We start from the raw sequence: 17,920 nt of genomic DNA on the forward strand, positions 1-17,920 counted from the left end.
AGGTATAATAAAGTTTACAGAGTATGTTAATGAGCCTCTTCACTCTGATTGGGTAGGCTGGTGTAAACAAACAAAGTCCAAATTGTAGATATAAATATTTGAGATAAAATCATTGATTCAACTGTATTTATATTAGTAATAGTAAAAAAAAATGGTGAAAGTTCAACATAAAACAGTATAAAAGTATATAAAAAAAATATTCCAAGAGAATAATAAAGTCTAGGTGAGTAATAAAGCATACTAAGCAATAATAACAAAAACATGAAAAAAGGCTTAAAAATGCATCCAGGGACATGAATCAAGATTCAAGATTTTTATTGTCACTCCGTAGTACAAGTATCACGTGTGAAATTCTTGTGCTGTAGACTCCGTTACAACATGAATGAAAAATGAAAGTGCCCAAAATAAAATAATCACCCGTGAGTGTGCGAGGCAGCGAGGCATGCTAGAAATGAGCACACAATATTTCTAGCATAATGTAATTTAACAAAAGTATGTAGGCTAAAATAGGCTACTCAGGGTGCGTTCGTAAATTCAATCTGATGCTCTAAACATCTGTCTTCTAGACTAAAATGAGAGGGCGGCTGTTCAAAGAAATTCAATGCTTTATGAACAGTCCAGTTTGAGTGCACTCTGGTGCTCAGAGTGACTGTTTACAAATGCACCCATAATATAAGCAGTGATTGACTAGTCCAAATGCCACAATAGAAAGCTTTGTAATTTCAAAGTTAAACAGTGAAAATGTAAATATATATTACTGAAAAGAACAAACAGATAAAAAGTTAATTGATTTGTTTGTGTGAAAGTTAAAATGTGAGGTGAATCAGTACAGATCCACACAGCAGAGAGAAGCAGTAGGACAGAAAGCAGTCTGTTAACTCCTGCAGCTCCTTCGGTCCGCCTCACATCATCAATAACTGATCAGTTGCATTCGATTCCTTTGATGAGGAAGAAGGTTCCTGTGGCCACGCCCAGCAGAGCCACGGTCAGACCCAGTCCACAAAACACCTCAGGTCCGATCCCCGGCTGCTCCTGCTCCACATCTGAGGAGGAACCAAACACATGAACATACAGGTACTACTATCCTGGTTTGCTTCCTATCTCTCGAACCGCTCATACCAGGTCTTATGGAGAGGGTCTGTCTCCAGATCCTGCCCTCTTACCACTGGTGTCCCCCAGGGCTCAGTCCTGGGCCCCTTACTTTTTCTTCTCTATATCAGATCTCTTGCCTATGTGATCTCTTCTCATGGCTTCTCTTATCACTGCTATGCTGATGACACCCAACTTTTCCTTTCCTTCCCCCCCTCCGACACTCAAATCGAGGCTCGCATCTCTGCATGTCTCAAGGACATTGGCGACTGGATGTCTGCCCACCACCTCAAGCTCAACCTTGGTAAGACAGAGCTACTCTTCCTCCCAGGGAAAGACTGTCCTCTCACAGATCTCTCCATCTCCATCGACAACACCACTGTACTGCCCTCCCAAACAGCTAAGAACCTTGGGGTGATCCTCGACAACCAGCTGTCTTGCTCTGCCAACATAGCTGCGACAGCACGCTCCTGTAGGTTCTCCCTCTACAACATCCGCAAAATCCGTCCCTTCCTCACAAGAGGAGCAACTCAACTCCTGGTCCAGTCACTTATCGTCCCTCGCCTGGACTACTGCAACGTGCTCCTGGCTGGCCTACCTGCCACCGACATCCGACCGCTTCAGCTCATTCAGAACGCTGCAGCCCGTCTGGTATTCAACCAACCCAAATTCTCTCATGTCACTCCCCTCTTCCGGGACCTCCACTGGCTTCCCATCTCAGCTCGCATCAAATTCAAGACTCTGGTACTGGCCTACAGGGCAGTACACCAGTCAGCTCCCCTGTACCTGCAATCTATGGTCAGGTTCCAAACCTCTCACCGCTCCCTTCGCTCCTCTACCAGTGCAGGGCGCCTCGCTCCTCCTTCGCTACGGGCGCTCAAAAGTCGCTCATCCCGATCTCGACTCTTCTCCTCCCTGGCACCCCAATGGTGGAACGAGCTGCCACCTTCGGTCAGGACTGCTGAATCACTGCCGATCTTTCGGAAAAGACTAAAGACTCACCTTTTCAGGCTCCACCTGGGCCCTTCTTGATCTAACTTCTTTCTCTCTCTTCTTTCTCTCTCTTTATTTAATATTATAAAAAAAAAAAAAAAAAAAACCCTAAACTAAAACTCGTACCACTGTTCCCTCAGGATTTGTAGTTGTCATAGACTGTGCTCCATAGTTGATTGCTCTATTGCTGACAAAAAGTGTGTTACTGTAAGTCGCTTTGGATAAAAGCGTCTGCCAAATGACGTAATGTAATGTAATGTAATGTAATGTAATGTACAGGAAGACAGCGTCACAGCTATAGTTTTGGTTAGTGTTAGGTATAGGCTAACTGCAGTTTTGGTTAGCTAACAGATAAAGGTGCCTCACCCCAGATCCGGGTCAGCGGCTGGCTCAAGGCTTGGTGCTCCACAGAACAGCTGTAGATGTCTCCAAGCTGTGGGATGAAGCTCAGCCTGGCGACCTGGCTGAAGGTGCCATCTTTGTTGGGGTAGGGGACGTTGAGGCTGGTTCCTTCAGTCACGTTCACGTTGTTCCTGGTCCAGTAGACCTTGACAGGAGCAGGGTAGAACCCAGTCACATGGGAGATGAGGTGGTTCTCCACTCCCAGCTCCACATCATCTCTGGTGTAGATGAAGCTGTGAGGAGCATCTGTACAACAATACAATATCATGTAAATCTCTGCACAATTCATACTGATATCACTTTTTTCATGTCTCAGTAGCATTAAATATGTTTTCTGTCAAAAGCCTTTTACTTACTTAGTAATATATATATATATATATATATATATATATATATATATATATATATATATATATATACCGAACTTCTTCTAATAAGCGAATGTACTCTAATTGCCGCCGGGTCTTCCCTTTACCGCTGGGTCCGTCCAAATTGATTTAGCATAATATGCGCCTGACTCATTTTCCCGCCGGGGCGTTTATTAGAATAAATACGGTTTTTTGTACTGTATGTTTTTGTGTTGACTAAATTCAGTCACTTACGGTAATGCCGTTGTTTTGGAGGAAGTCAGGCTTGTCCTGTCGTCCTGTCAGACAGTTTTATATTTTATTTATAGGCCTACATGCCGTAACCGACATGTTTCAAACTTTCAAGTATGCATACCGCATTGCTTAATGGTACGGATTCCTGTAGGCAACGTGCTGGAGACGCTGTCTAACCAGGAGCAGTGGGCAACTTACACTAACGTAGCTCAGTTGTGCCTTGTAAAAGTGCATTTCTCTCAGCGGAACAGCGATCATAAATGCAGTATGGATTTTACCCATTATACTGGACATGTATTGGAATCTTGGTGTCTACCTACCGTATTTGGTGAGTCTGCTTGTTTTGTCTAACGCTAGTGCTGCAGTGGTTTGTTTGGTTGGCGTTAGCTTGGTAGCCACATTAGCGTGCCTTCTATGTTGCTTTGCTGGGAGTATCTGGCAAGCGAGACTAATGTAGTTCTCAACGTAAGTTCAAGCCAGGAAGACTATATCTTTTACACTTCCTTAATTCACTTTATATCTCCACTCTTCAATCTACTCACAAGATCATAATAAGCTGTCAATTTCCGGGTTTCAATGAACAATCAGCTGGTTGCCGCCCAGTCTTTGTTAACCAATAGCATAGTGTCACATCACTGCTCTCATCACCTCTCACCCCACACACCTCCAGTGTAAGCCTATCACATTGCTCCTCAACCCTGTCGTAAGCCAATTGCTTGGAGGCGGGTTCCTTAAATATGCTTTTTTCTGTCTCATTCAGCCTCTCAAACACCGCTGCTGTCAGGCTCGCACCCTCCTCCGCTCCTCCCCTTCTCCTCCCGGTCATTGCAGACCTATCCGATTTCAGTCGGAAGAGTCTCATCATGATGAGTCTCAGAAGGAAGATCACCAGCACCACCAGTATCTAGACACTGCAGGGGGATATATCTGGATGCTGATCTGGGCTGATGCAGCTCTCTCAAGATCTCCCTGTGGTGTCTAACCGCCAAAGACTAATAACAATACTTTATTCTCATCATTCTTTCTGTCGTAAATTATTCACTTTATTGTAATAAATATCACTTTTTTTGTCCTTTGGTCTCTAGTCTCTCCTGATTGAAATAATGTTGCTATGACTTCTTTCCAATGAAACACAAACAACTGAATGTGTGAGCGGTAGGCTAATGTTACTTGTTTAAAATATGGTATGGCTGTTTGGCAGAGGGAGAAGAGGAGAGTAATTAACTGATACCATATGGTAGTTGGATGATGATGATGATGATGGCGATGAAGACGAAGGCTATCAATTGTTTTCGTTCATTCCAGTCCGTTGTACAATACTAGGCATGTTCAAAACTGCCTGTACCTACCCTCTTGTGTGTACTACTAAGTACTATCTCGTTTAAATAAGCAATTTGATACTTTCCATTTTTGCTGAGCAGGCATTTCTGTTCAAAAAATAATAATCGCCTGGCTCAATTATGTCAAAATGAAAATAACCGCCTGACTCTAATTGCCGCCTGTCTTCCTTTTACCGCCTGGGCCCAAATTGATTTAGCATAATAAGCGCCCGGGCTCTTATTGGCAGAATTACGGTATATATATTATATATATATAACCCTGTATGTATGTGATGGATGCTTGCTATTATTGTATATGGCCTGGCTGAGATTAAACCATTTGATTTAAGGGAAAACAGATGTTTTATCCAGGTGTGCATGTACAGTATGTGTGTGTGTGTGTGTGTGTGTGTGTGTGTGTGTGTGTGTGTGTGTGTGTGTGTGTGTGTGTGTGTGTGTGTGTGTGCGTGCGTGCGTGCGTGCGTGCGTGTGTGAAGTCTGCAAGTAGGCTACAGTATGTGACGCGCTCCTCCCTGGTGGGTATGGAGTATAGTCTCTATATGAAATGTTCTTACATTACATTATGGTAAAATCATTAAGGCTATTGCACCTTTTTAAACGCAGCATTACAAAGTGCTTCACACACACTCAACAGTAGCTTAAACAAAATAATACAAGATAATACAGAGGGTTTTTTAGAGATCACTTAAAATGATTGTATATTTCTGACAGTAAGGTAAAACACCTGCAGTCCTTACTTATCTGTAGTTTAACTTGTTGAACACAGTGGTAAATTAAGCTTTCTCATGTTTCCTTACCGAGCTGCAGAGGAGGGTTCTTTAAGGCACGCCGACGTTTTTGCAGGCTGTCTTTGCAGACGTCCTGATTAGCCAGAGCCGTCTCATAACATCCTCTGCAGGTAGAATCCTCTGCAAACTTGGGCAGAGAGTTAACTCCTTTCTTGTTGATGAAGTCTGCGTACCATCGCTCTTCACCATCCAGTCCATTCATCTCCTCTCCATCAGTTTCTGAACAGCCAGTGATTTGCAGATCCTCATGTACAGCTGAGACGACACAAGATGAAAAACAAAATGTCAAACTTCTTCACATCCAGAATCACAGAGTGGATTTATTTTTCACATCCTCACATCACGTTAAAGAGTTTGTCTGTTTATTGTTTTTATATTAAAACAACCGTTTAATAACTAATAAGAGTGAAAAGTGTATTTCGTCAGAGGTGCAGAAAACTTTAAATATCTCCACTGACTCTAAATGTCTCTCTGGTTCAGAAGGAGCTCAGTTCAAATGATTTTCACATCAACAGAACATTGGAGTGAGTGTAAGACTAAATGTGAGGAACAGACATGTGATGTACTTACTGTGTGCTGTGACACCAAGGAGACATGAGAGGAAGACGAGGGTCTGTGAGCTCTTCATCTTCACAACACAACTTAGCACTGTGTCGACTTCACACTGACTGCTGCAAGCTGAAGTAAACACAAGGAACAGCGTTGTCTTACACGCAGCTCCACCAATCACATTACAGCTTTGACCTGCATCATCAGTCTCCAGGTAGACACAGTTGAGCAATGCCGAGACTGTTGAATCTAATATGACTATATAGTCAGTCAATAATTTTTTTCCAGTGTTTAGTAAAACAGCGGGAATAAAATCAAACAGAAACAAAGGAAAGATAAATAAAAATCTGAAAAACAATTAGAAAACTGATAAAATCAGGAAATGCTATAGAACTCTCTCACACTCTGTGTGTGTGTGTGTGTGTGTGTGTGTGTGTGTGTGTGTGTGTGTGTGTGTGTGTGTGTGTGTGTGTGTGTGTGTGTGTGTGTGTGTGTGTGTGTGTGTGTGTGTGTGTGTGTGTGTGTGTGAGAGAGAGAGAGAGAGAGAGAGAGAGAGAGAGAGAGAGAGTGAGTGAGTGAGTGAGAGAGAGAGAGAGGTGGGGGGAGAGAGAGACTGTGCATTTGGTGAGAGTGGTTGCTTGCTGTTGCTATTTTCTAGTATTGGGCAATAATATATTACTCACTAATATTACTGTAATATTATTATTACTGTAATATATTACTCAGTAATATTATTACTGTACTCAGTAATATATCATTAAAGGAACACTCCGCCCATTTTCAACCAACTTTGTATCAATCAATCAATCACCTTTTATTTCAGACACATTGGTCCATAAAAAAACAATACAAAACATAAAAAGCAATACAAAAACAAAAGAGATGCAGACAAAGCATCAGCACAGACACCTATGCTAAAAATAAAACCAAACAGTGTATTTTTAAAAAACATATAGACTGCGGGTCCAGTGCTTCCAGAAGCAAGACAAGTACCTTGTGTCACTCTGTGATATGTCAGTTAGGGACACAATAATTTTATTTTTAGATCCAGTGAGTCTACACATGAATCTATGCATAAAATTCCTTAAAACAGCATGAAAAGTAGGTACATTTCTAGTCACAAACATTTCACTTGCACTGCTCCACCTGGGGAGTTTGAGTAGTATTCTGAAAGCATCATTATATGCTACATTAAGTTTTTTCATTTTCTTACTACTATAGTTGCACCACAGGTGGGCCGTATATAGTGGAGTACAGTACGTTCTGAACAAAGCTACTTTAACATCATTTGTACACATGTGAAATTTGCGTGCCAGCATGTTGGCTTGGCCATACAGTTTACCAGACTGACGCTGCACATCGTCATCATCACAGAGATCATCCCTTATCACGTGGCCCAAGTATTTAACTTTCCTCACTACATCTAGCGGTTCACCTGCCAGAGAGAATGAGGCAAAGATGAGCTTCCTGTCCTCCTTGGTTCGAGCAATCATCACCACACTCTTTTTAGAGTTAAACTTGATGTCATACATCATGCCATATCTAGAGCATACACTGAGTAGCTGCTGTAGGCCAGCACTGTATGGAGACAGTACCACCAGATCATCAGCATATATCATATGATTAATGAGGCTATCCCCCACCAAGCAGCCAGTTCTACACTCCTTTAATTCTTTAGATAAGTCATCCATGTATAGATTGAAGAGTTGCGGGGAAAGAATTCCACCCTGGCGCACCCCATTGGACACATGAAAAGGTGTGGACATACTCTTCACACTAACTCAAATTAATAACTCATTAACTCATTCTCTGCCAGGGTCATTTCGGTCTGTGTGCTCCCAGTGCCAGGATTTTGAGCATATTTCCTGATCTTCCAGGACCCACAGAATATTCTGTGCTAGGAATAAAATTACACAACATATCTCACAATAAAGCAGAGACTCTCTTCTTACCCCTTGTAAAAAACTGAAACTCGACCATGTTTCCTTGTTTAGTTACAAGCAGTGGAAGTTAGCTTGTTTTCACGAAAAATGCCCTCCTTGGGACATAAATGGGAGAAAAAGAGGTTTTTAGTGAAGGGCACCGTTTCAAGCAGAACTCTCTTTTGAGCCTTTTATTTTTTGCCTCAGTGACACATCAGACATATACAGTATTTGTTTTCCCAAATAAATAAATAAAAAATAAAAAATAAGAGAATGTATTTGAGGGAGCTGTGTCGGTCTTAGCTTGATAAAAGCATAAACAACTGGAACGAACCCTTATTAGTCAGGGATCCAGTCACCCAAAATTTGAGAGGACCTGACATGGCATGCTATACTTTTTGTTTGTGTTTTATCTATTCATTTGGACATTAAGGTCCACTGAATGAGAGGTCTGCTCTGCCGGAAACCTCGCGAAAAAAAGTTGTGGCCATTTTTGTATATGAAGCCTTTATTTTTTGACCGAAAAATGTGAAAGAGTTTTTTTTCCTCAAAGTCCTCAGTGGGTTGCGTAGGCTGTCAATAAATTCATCCCAGGTACACAGAACATGTGTGTTGACAACACCAAGTTAAGAAATACACTTACAAAACCTTTCCAAATGATTTATAGCCATTTTCTATTACAAAAAAGCACTCGTTTTTTGAATTTTCTCCATTATTTTCATCTTTACTTTGTTAGTAAGCAATTATATCCTGAAATATGACATCAGCCAATGTGTCATTATTTTCAGCAGATATTATAGTCATTCCACACTAAAGATGATTAAAATCAACTCAAAATCAATGGATCTGTGGTGATTTTATTACCTTTATGCTCGAAATTCCTCGAGACATGTTTTTAGTTTTAACAAAACCCTGTATGCCAAAGACAATACTTGTAACACAAGAAATTCAAAACAACAAAATGATTTTAATCACAAAATGTACACTGGATGACAGGCCAACAAAACAAGTATTGTTATACAGCTTAATTTGGATAGATTGTGACCAGTATCTAGAAAACATTAAATTAAACATTAGCTGAACAAAATTATTGAACACAACACATTAAAAAAAGAAAGAAAAAAGACTGGCAACAAGGTCTATAATATAACAAAATTAACTTTGCAATGAACAAAATAACTAAATCACTGTCACTGTCTTCAAGTGTGAGAAATAACTCAATCACTGTCACTGTCTTCAAGTGTGAGTTCAATCGTTGAACATTTGTTGGGGTCCCCAGTGCAGAGACATGCGATGACACACTTGACATTGGCTCTCACACAAGAGCATCCTCGGGCACACATGCTTTTCTTGCAGTGACAGTATTTCCTGTGTTTGAATTCTGCAGGTTTTGCCTCCTTCAGCATCATGGTTGCCATCAGCTTACCACTGACAAGCTCTCTGCCGAAGTCAATGGCAACCGGGTAGGTTGGTTGAGACATGTGTGCTCGCTTGCATACAGCCAACTGATGCAGGGCTCGGCGAAGGGGTAACTGGAACGAAGGCATCTTCGGTAGGTGGAAGGCAACGCATGTCTCCTTTGATATTGCCAAAGAGATGGGCTCGCAGTGCATCCAAATTACCACTGAAGTCACTCCTCTCATACAGTGACACCATGTACCGCCTAGCCGCTGTCACAACATCTTCTTTAACATCCAGGCTTTCCCCAGGGTTACCGTATCTGCACAGGGGCAGAAGGTCTTCCAGGTGATCAACGGCAGTTTTGTAGGCGTGCTTTTTTCCTCTTCTGTAGAGCTAGCTGTAAAGATAGCTCACTGTGTCACAGCACAAGCTCAAGGTCCTGGGACTAAACACAGCAATGTGTGACTGGATCCTGGACTTTCTGACAGACCGCCGCCAGGTGGTGAGAGTGGGCAACCTCACCTCCTCCCCACTGACCATCAGCATAGGAGTGCCCCAGGGATGCGTCTCCAGCCCCTTCTGGTACGACCTCTACACCCACGACTGCGTGGCGACTCAAACCTCGAACACCATCGTGAAGTTTGCAGACTATACAGCAGTCGTGGGGCTGATCTCCAGGAGCGACGAGATGGCCTACAGAAAGGAGGTGGAGGCCCTGGAACAATGGTGCCAGGACAACCACCTCTCTCTAAATGTCTCCAAGACCAAGGAGATCATTGTAGACAACAGGAGGGGGGGGGGGGGGGCGCACACCCCCCAATCACCATCAATGGCACAGTGGTGGAAAAGGTGGACAGCTTCAAGTACCTGGGAGTCAACATCCACCAGGACCTGACATGGGCCAGCCACACCGACACTGTTGTCAAAAAGGCCCAACAGCGACTACACGGACTCAGACGCCTGAAGAAATTTGGGCTAAGGCCAAAAATCCTCAGGGACTTCTACAGAGGCATCATTGAAAGCCTGCTGACTGGCTGCTTCACCACCTGGTACGGGAACTGTACCACCATGGACCGCAGGGCACTAAGAAGAGTGAGGCGCGCGGGCCCAGCACGTAACAGGATGTGAGCTACCAGAACTGCAGTAACTGTACAATCAGCGGTGCCTCAGGAGGTCCCTGAAGATCATCAAGGACACATACCACCCCCACAACAGCCTGTTCTCCCTGTTACCCTCAGGGAGGAGATACAGGGTCCCAAAAGCAGGAACAAATCACCTGATGGACAGTTTCTTCCCGCAGGCCACGAGACTCCTTAACACACACAAATAAACAATCATGTAGCAGCTGCTACCATTACATATGATAATTATGCCTATGTTATTTGCACCTGTGCAAACAGAATGTTTATTTATGTTTTAAGGTGTCTACGCTAGAAAAGAAAAGGAAAAGTTTACTGTTATTGCTTGCATCTATATGCCCTGTTTTTGCACTGTTATACTGCACTATGTTGTAACGGAGCCTACAGCACAAGAATTTCACACGTGATACTTGTACTACGGAGTGACAATAAGAATCTTGAATCTTGACTCTTGAATCCAGTCACTATGTAGGTGCTGAGGAGCATGGAGGAAAGATCTGCAGCTTGAACATCATAGTTCACTGCCAGGGCGTCTGCGATTGCATCTTCTTTACCCACAGCTCCTGCAGGCCATCCATGTAATTTTCCGTGATCCTGGTCGCACTGTTCTGTTAAAAGCAGATTGTCAGGTTGAGCTTCCAGAACTATCCTGTGAGAAGCATGAGGAGGCAGATACCAGGATGTTTGCCCACATTGCATACTCATTACAACATCTGCACCACAAACGGGCTGTAGTGGTGGCTACTGACACAGACGTGATCATGATGTACATATACTACATTGCACACATGGATGGCCTGCAGGAGCTGTGGGTAAAGAAGATGGATATCTACCTGCTCATGCAATCGCAGACGCCCTGGCAGTGAACAATGATGTTCAAGCTGCAGATCTTTCCTCCATGCTCCTCAGCACCTACTGACTGGATGTGACACAGTGAGCTATCTCTACAGAAGAGGAAAAAAGCACGCCTACAAAACTGCCGTTGATCACCTGGAAGACCTTCTGCCCCTGTGCAGATACGGTAACCCTGGGGAAAGCCTGGATGTTAAAGAAGATGTTGTGACAGCGGCTAGGCGGTACATGGTGTCACTGTATGAGAGGAGTGACTTCAGTGGTAATTTGGATGCACTGCGAGCCCATCTCTTTGGCAATATCAAAGGAGACATGCGTTGCCTTCCACCTACCGAAGATGCCTTCGTTCCAGTTACCCCTTCGCCGAGCCCTGCATCAGTTGGCTGTATGCAAGCGAGCACACATGTCTCAACCAACCTACCCTGTTGCCACTGACTTCGGCAGAGAGCTTGTCAGTGGTAAGCTGATGGCAACCATGATGCTGAAGGAGGCAAAACCTGCAGAATTCAAACACACCAAATACTGTCACTGCAAGAAAAGCATGTGTGCCCGAGGATGCTCTTGTGTGAGAGCCAATGTCAAGTGTGTCATCGCATGTCTCTGCACTGGGGACCCCAACAAATGTTCAAGGACTGAACTCACACTTGAAGACAGTGACAGTGATTGAGTTATTTCTCACACTTGAAGACAGTGACAGTGATTGAGTTATTTTGTTCATTGCAAAGTTAATTTTGTTATATTATAGACCTTGTTGCCAGTCTTTTTTTTTTCTTTTTTTAATGTGTTGTGTTCAATAATTTTGTTCAGCTAATGTTTAATTTAATGTTTTCTAGATACTGGTCACAATCTATCCAAAGCTGTATAACAATAATTGTTTTCTTGGCTTGTCATGCAGTGTACATTTTGTGATTAAAATCATTTTGTTGTTTTGAATTTCTTGTGTTACAAGTATTGTCTTTGGGGTACAGGGTTTTGTTAAAACTAAAAACATGTCTTGAGGAATTTCGAGCATAAAGGTAATAAAATCACCACAGATCCATTGATTTTGGGTTGATTTTAATCATCTTTAGTGTGGAATGACTATAATATCTGCTGAAAAGAATGACACATTGGCTGATGTCATATTTCATGATATAATTGCTTACTAACAAAGTAAAGATGAAAATAATGGAGAAAATTCAAAAAACGAGTGCTTTTTTGTAATAGAAAATGGCTATAAATCATTTGGAAAGGTTTTGTAAGTGTATTTCTTAACTTGGTGTTGTCAACACACATGTTCTGTGTACCTGGGATGAATTTATTGACAGCTTACGCAACCCACTGAGGACTTTGAAGAAAAAAAACTTTCACATTTTTCGGTAAAAAAATAAAGGCTTCATATCCAAAAATGGCCACAACTTTTTTTCGCGAGGTTTCCGGCAGAGCAGACCTCTCATTCAGTGGACCTTAATGTCCAAATGAATAGATAAAACACAAAAAAAAAGTATAGCATGCCATGTCAGGTTCAACCCATTTTCTTGAGCTTTTGGGCCTGTGGATCCCTGACTATATGTGGTCACACTCACACACTCTCTCTCTCTCTCTCACACTCTCACTCACTCACACACACACACACACACACACACACACACACAGGAATAACGAGTGCTGTAACGTTACCTGCTGTCACGTTACCTCTCATAACTAACGTTAGCACCATTGACAGTACATAGACTGGTAGAAGGCTCAGGGGAGAGACATAGGTTCCTGCGTGTGTCAATCAAGGAAACCCGCCCCCAAAGTTATCATTTTTATCGGCTCTTTTACTCGAAATGGGACCATAATTTAGAAAACGGAGCCCAGGAGAGCATGAAAAAGACTTGAAATTGTTTATTCAGACCATAAGCTCATTCGGAAAATGTTTATTTAAGACACAGAACGAGAGAGAAGTCGGCTCATTTTTACATTGGAGCCAATGTACGTGTCGTCACTTCCGGACCTGACGTGCGCCCCCCGGCGGGATTTTCGAATTAATGGAATTCCAGAACTGGCTTCATACATTCCCTAGTTCACTTGCCCACTGGTTAGCACAGAAGATCACACAATAGCTACGTTAGTGCTGTAAACTTTGAAATGTTTATGTGACACATGTTTCGCCTTGGTTGCTGGGGACGGGTGTGTGACGCGGTTTGACGCGTTTGACGTATCCATGTGATTCCCCTTCCCTTGACGGTACGTGCACATCTACAATGGCAAATTCGCTTTTCCGCTGTGTCGCAGCGTTTTGTGGGCGTGCAAACCAGAGCCGTATAATAGAAGAGTTCCGACATCTCCATTCACTCCAATGGACCAGTTTTTTTCCAGGAAGTAGAAAGTGGAACTCTTCAGTAAAAAAAGCAGCACTGTCGAGTTGCATCAAAATAGACAGTGTTGTACTTTGAAAGGGTTTTTCATCCCTTGAAATGAATCAAATTGTACATTATCAGCTTTATTTTAACATGCAAAAGTAGCGCGAGACCCATTCCTGGCTGTTCATTGGCTAATGATTCTTGCATTTTGGTCCTCCGCTGACGCCACTCTCTTACTAGAGGACACTAGTGCAAACCAGCTTCCAGCTTGGAGCTGTAGCCTGTAGAAACGTTGTACACAGGAGGGTGCGGGGAGGAAATGTGTAGGAAGAGCTGTCATTGGGTAGCTTCAACGAAAGGTCCCGCCCTAGTCCCGCCCCGCGAGCGTGAAGCCGCTCGGAGACAAGCCGCCTCTAGTCTGCAACAGTAACGCTGTGGGCGGTTCCAGCGGCAGGGGGCGCGAGGTAAATGGACCAATCAGACACGGAAATAGAGCAAGACAGCCTATCAAGATGCAGCGTCAAAGCGGCTTTTTCAGCAGGCAAGCCGCCGAGCGCTTCATGATGTGCACGTACCGTGACGGTACGTGCACATCTACAATGGCAAATTCGCTTTTCCGCTGTGTCGCAGCGTTTTGTGGGCGTGCAAACCAGCTTCCAGCTTGGAGCTGTAGCCTGTAGAAACGTTGTACACAGGAGGGTGCGGGGAGGAAATGTGTAGGAAGAGCTGTCATTGGGTAGCTTCAACGAAAGGTCCCGCCCTAGTCCCGCCCCGCGAGCGTGAAGCCGCTCGGAGAGAAGCCGCCTCTAGTCTGCGACAGTGAAACGCTGAAACGCTGGGGGCGGTTCCAGCGCGATGTTGAAATGGACCAATCAGAATCGAGAATACAGCAAGACAGCCTATCAAGATGCAGCGTCAAAGCGGCTTTTTCAGCAGGCAAGCCGCCGTGCCATTGTAGATGTGCACGTACCGTGAGTGTGACGGTACGTGCACATCATGAAGCGCTCGGCGGCTTGCCTGCTGAAAAAGCCGCTTTGACGCTGCATCTTGATAGGCTGTCTTGCTCTATTTCCGTGTCTGATTGGTCCATTTACCTCGCGCCCCCTGCCGCTGGAACCGCCCACAGCGTTTCACTGTCGCAGACTAGAGGCGGCTTGTCTCCGAGCGGCTTCACGCTCGCGGGGCAGGACTAGGGCGGGACCTTTCGTTGAAGCTACCCAATGACAGCTCTTCCTACACATTTCCTCCCCCCACCCTCCTGTGTACAACGTTTCTACAGGCTACAGCTCCAAGCTGGAAGCTGGTTTGCACGCCCACAAAACGCTGCGACACAGCGGAAAAGCGAATTTGCCATTGTAGATGTGCACGTACCGTGACAGAGAGCTCCCCTTGAGAGGGAGATCTGGCAAGAGGAAACGTGAAGCGAGTCATGCCGGCGGCATAAGTTATAAACAATGCGTGACAATTATACTCAAATGTTGTGTGTGTGATCATTTCATCTCAAACGCGATACAAAAAATAGGCTACTTTTTACCATCGTCATTGCTCTCTCCAAGTGGCACCCATTTCTCCTCCTCCGATTCATCTGTGTCACAGAACGCTGTGAAGGGGAGCCTTCGTCGCCATGGCGCTCCGTCGTGGAGCAATAACAAAAACGCTGGCGTCTTCCTCGCCATCGTCGCCAGCCGAGAACTCTGGATCGGACTCTGTTTCGACCACAGGCTCCACCCATAAATACTAAACTAGCGGGTTCCTTTTATCAATTTGACCTGAAACAATGTCACAGGCTGGGAAAGTGTCTGATGTAATGTAAACAGCCAAAACATGAAAGTACGTCCGAGTACGTCCTTGGCACAGAACGCCATTGTAAAAAGTACGTCCGAGTACGTCTTTGGCAGAGAATGAGTTAACTTAAATCAACTCTCAATAACTGTCAAACTATTCATCATCTAGTTTGACAGTTATTGAGAGTTGATTTGAGTTAATGAGGTATTAATTTGAGTTAGTGTGGACCAGTGATGTCACTGGTCTGTCTGTCTGTCTCACTGTCTGACCGTCTGTCTGTCTGTCTGTCTGTCTGTCTGTCTGTCTGTCTGCCTGTCTGACTGTCTGTCTGACCATCTGTCTGTCTGTCTGTCTGTCTGTCTGTCTGACTGACTGTCTGTCTGTCTGTTTGTCTGTCTGTCTGTCTGTCTGTCTGTCTGACTGACCGTCTGTCTGTTTGTCTATCTGTCTGTCTGTCTGTCTGACCATCTGTCTCACTGTCTGACCGTCTGTCTCACTGTCTGACTGTCTGTCTGTCTGTCTGACTGTCTGTCTGCCTGTCTGTCTGTCTGACCGACCGACCGACCGTCTGTCTGTCTGACCATCTGTCTGTCTGTCTGTCTGTCTGACCATCTGTCTGCCTGTCTGTCTGTCTGTCTGTCTGAACGACCGACCGCCTGTCTGTCTGTCTGTCTGTCTGTCTGTCTGTTTGTCTGTCTGACCATCTGTCTGTCTGTCTGTCTGTCTGTCTGTCTGTCTGTCTGACCATCTGTCTGCATCTGTTGTTCACCTTCGTTGAATCGCAAAGCATTTGGTAGCCTACAGCTGATGGCTGATGGCGGTTTGATCTGCTTGCTTGTCATCCAGAGAGGTCTGATGATCAAGATTCAACATTTGTATTGTCACTCTGTTCTACAGGTATGCACATGTGTGAAATTCTTATGCTGTGTCTCCATTACAGACAAGGTGCAGTAGATAAATAGGTACAAAATCACAGCAAACAACAAATAGAGCACACAATCACAACACAACGATAGGGCAATATAGCTAAATAGCACATAATGTAAACAGTGTATGTACAGTAAGGCAGTTGAGGTAAACAATAAAGTAAGAAAGGTAATAAGGTAAAAGTGATAGGTATTGAAATAGAATATGATAGAATATATATAAAGTGTCCAGTGTCCAAAAGTGTCCACTTGTCAGTGTGCAAATGTCAATAATAAAGGTGTTTGTGTTATGTATTGAGGAGTCTCGTTGCTAGAGCGTGGAGGATTTTGTAAGTGATGCAGGACTTGACCAGGAGCCAGTGGAGGTGGATGAGGGTGGAGGTGATGTCTGCCAGGGCTTGGTGCAGGAGGGAACCCTCAACCTGGCAGCTGAGTTCTGCACATGGAGCCTGTCCGGGGCTTTGCTGGGTACCCTGGACAGGACTCCAGGCGGGGGGTCTCTGCCACAGTAAAGTAAAGTACACACATCCACTTGATTAGCAGGTGCAGGACAAACAAATAACCAGTAACCAGTCAAAGAAGTATAGTCAGCACACTGCTAGAGACTTCTCCAAGTACATTTATTGCATTATGTTTAGCTCACAAACAACCTTCTTTAGAATGAATCATTCATTCTGAAGAAGGCTGTTTGTGATCATAACAATACAATACATCTATTGGAGAAATCTCCAGCAGTGTGCGGATCTAACTCTTCTACTGTCTCTGCCACAGGGTCATGGGGTCAGAGAGAGATGACCAGAGTTAGGAAATGTTTTTGAGCTGATAGAAGGCAGATTTTGTGATGATTTGATGTGTGACTGATAGGAGGGGGTGAAGAAAGTAACTTTAGTCAGGCTCAGCCACATGAGTGTGTGTGTGTGTGTGTGTGTGTGTGTGTGTGTGTGTGTGTGTGTGTGTGTGCGTGTGCGTGTGCGTGTGCGTGTGCGTGTGCGTGTGCGTGTGCGTGTGCGTGTGCGTGTGTGTGTGTGTGTGTGTGTGATGAGCTCAGGTGAGGATGGGAGCGTCCACGCTAGGCTTCATATATCACAGCATCATCATATCCACATTGTTTTAGAGGAGGGGGACATATTTTATTTCATCTCTTTCCATTTACATCCAATTTCTATGCTGTTAATAATCAAACATAATTTGCTCCTTCATGTTATTTCCAGTCTCCTGGGTTCATGTGAAAATGCAGATGAAAACATGGACACCACACAGGCTGTTGACCAGGTCCAAGAGGACATCATCTCACCCCGTCACTTTTCAACATGCAGAGTAGATCAACAGACTCCTATAGATCCACGTGTGAAATCAACACCACAGGAGTGTGACAATGACACAAACCGTTGGCCAGTAAGGGTGTTGTGGTCTTTGACATCAGAGACCGGGGTTCGATTCAAAGTCATTGCAACCATAAGTCACATTTAACTTTTTGTTATTTAAGCCGAACTGAAGCCAACCATTTCTCTAACCTTAACCAAGTTGTTTCATACCTAAATAAATCAAACTGTAACAGAAGTTTTTGGCTACGGTCTTGATGGAAAAGGCTCCCCTGTGTGTTCAGTAGTGAAGCCAAGGTGAGAAATAGTCAACATAGAGAGGACACGCTACATTGTGAATAATGAGAATGTGTTGAGATGGATAAAAGCGCTATATAAATGCAGGCCATTTACCATTTACCATGTTTTATTGTTTTGAACTCTCTTCTTCTCTTAGTTGAACTATTTGACTCTTGTGAAGCCCTTTGTCTCTTTGCTCTGTGA

At 44.0% G+C, this 17,920-nt stretch overlaps 1 protein-coding gene across 2 annotated transcripts in view; it reads right to left on the reverse strand.

Moving 5' to 3' along the window:
• Positions 1–329: 329 nt before the first annotated feature.
• LOC310794590 (rano class II histocompatibility antigen, B alpha chain-like) overlaps positions 330–17,920 on the reverse strand; it is a 45,462-nt gene continuing 27,871 nt past the window's right edge. Inside the window, exons 1-4 of one of the 2 annotated variants that reach the window (XM_083656573.1) lie at positions 5,785–5,880; positions 5,224–5,469; positions 2,449–2,730; positions 330–1,043 (exon numbers count right to left, since the gene is read on the reverse strand). In XM_083656573.1, coding sequence (XP_083512699.1) covers positions 922–1,043; positions 2,449–2,730; positions 5,224–5,469; positions 5,785–5,842 — 708 coding nt within the window. In that variant the 5' untranslated portion in view covers positions 5,843–5,880 and the 3' untranslated portion in view covers positions 330–921. Of the gene's footprint in view, positions 1,044–2,448; positions 2,731–5,223; positions 5,470–5,784; positions 5,881–17,920 lie in introns of those variants that run through there. The other variant, XM_083656574.1, reaches the window with a different exon arrangement.

This window comes from Poromitra crassiceps (genome assembly GCF_964638095.1).
Source record: "Poromitra crassiceps genome assembly, chromosome: 20".
Classification (NCBI taxonomy): Eukaryota; Metazoa; Chordata; class Actinopteri; order Beryciformes; family Melamphaidae; genus Poromitra; species Poromitra crassiceps.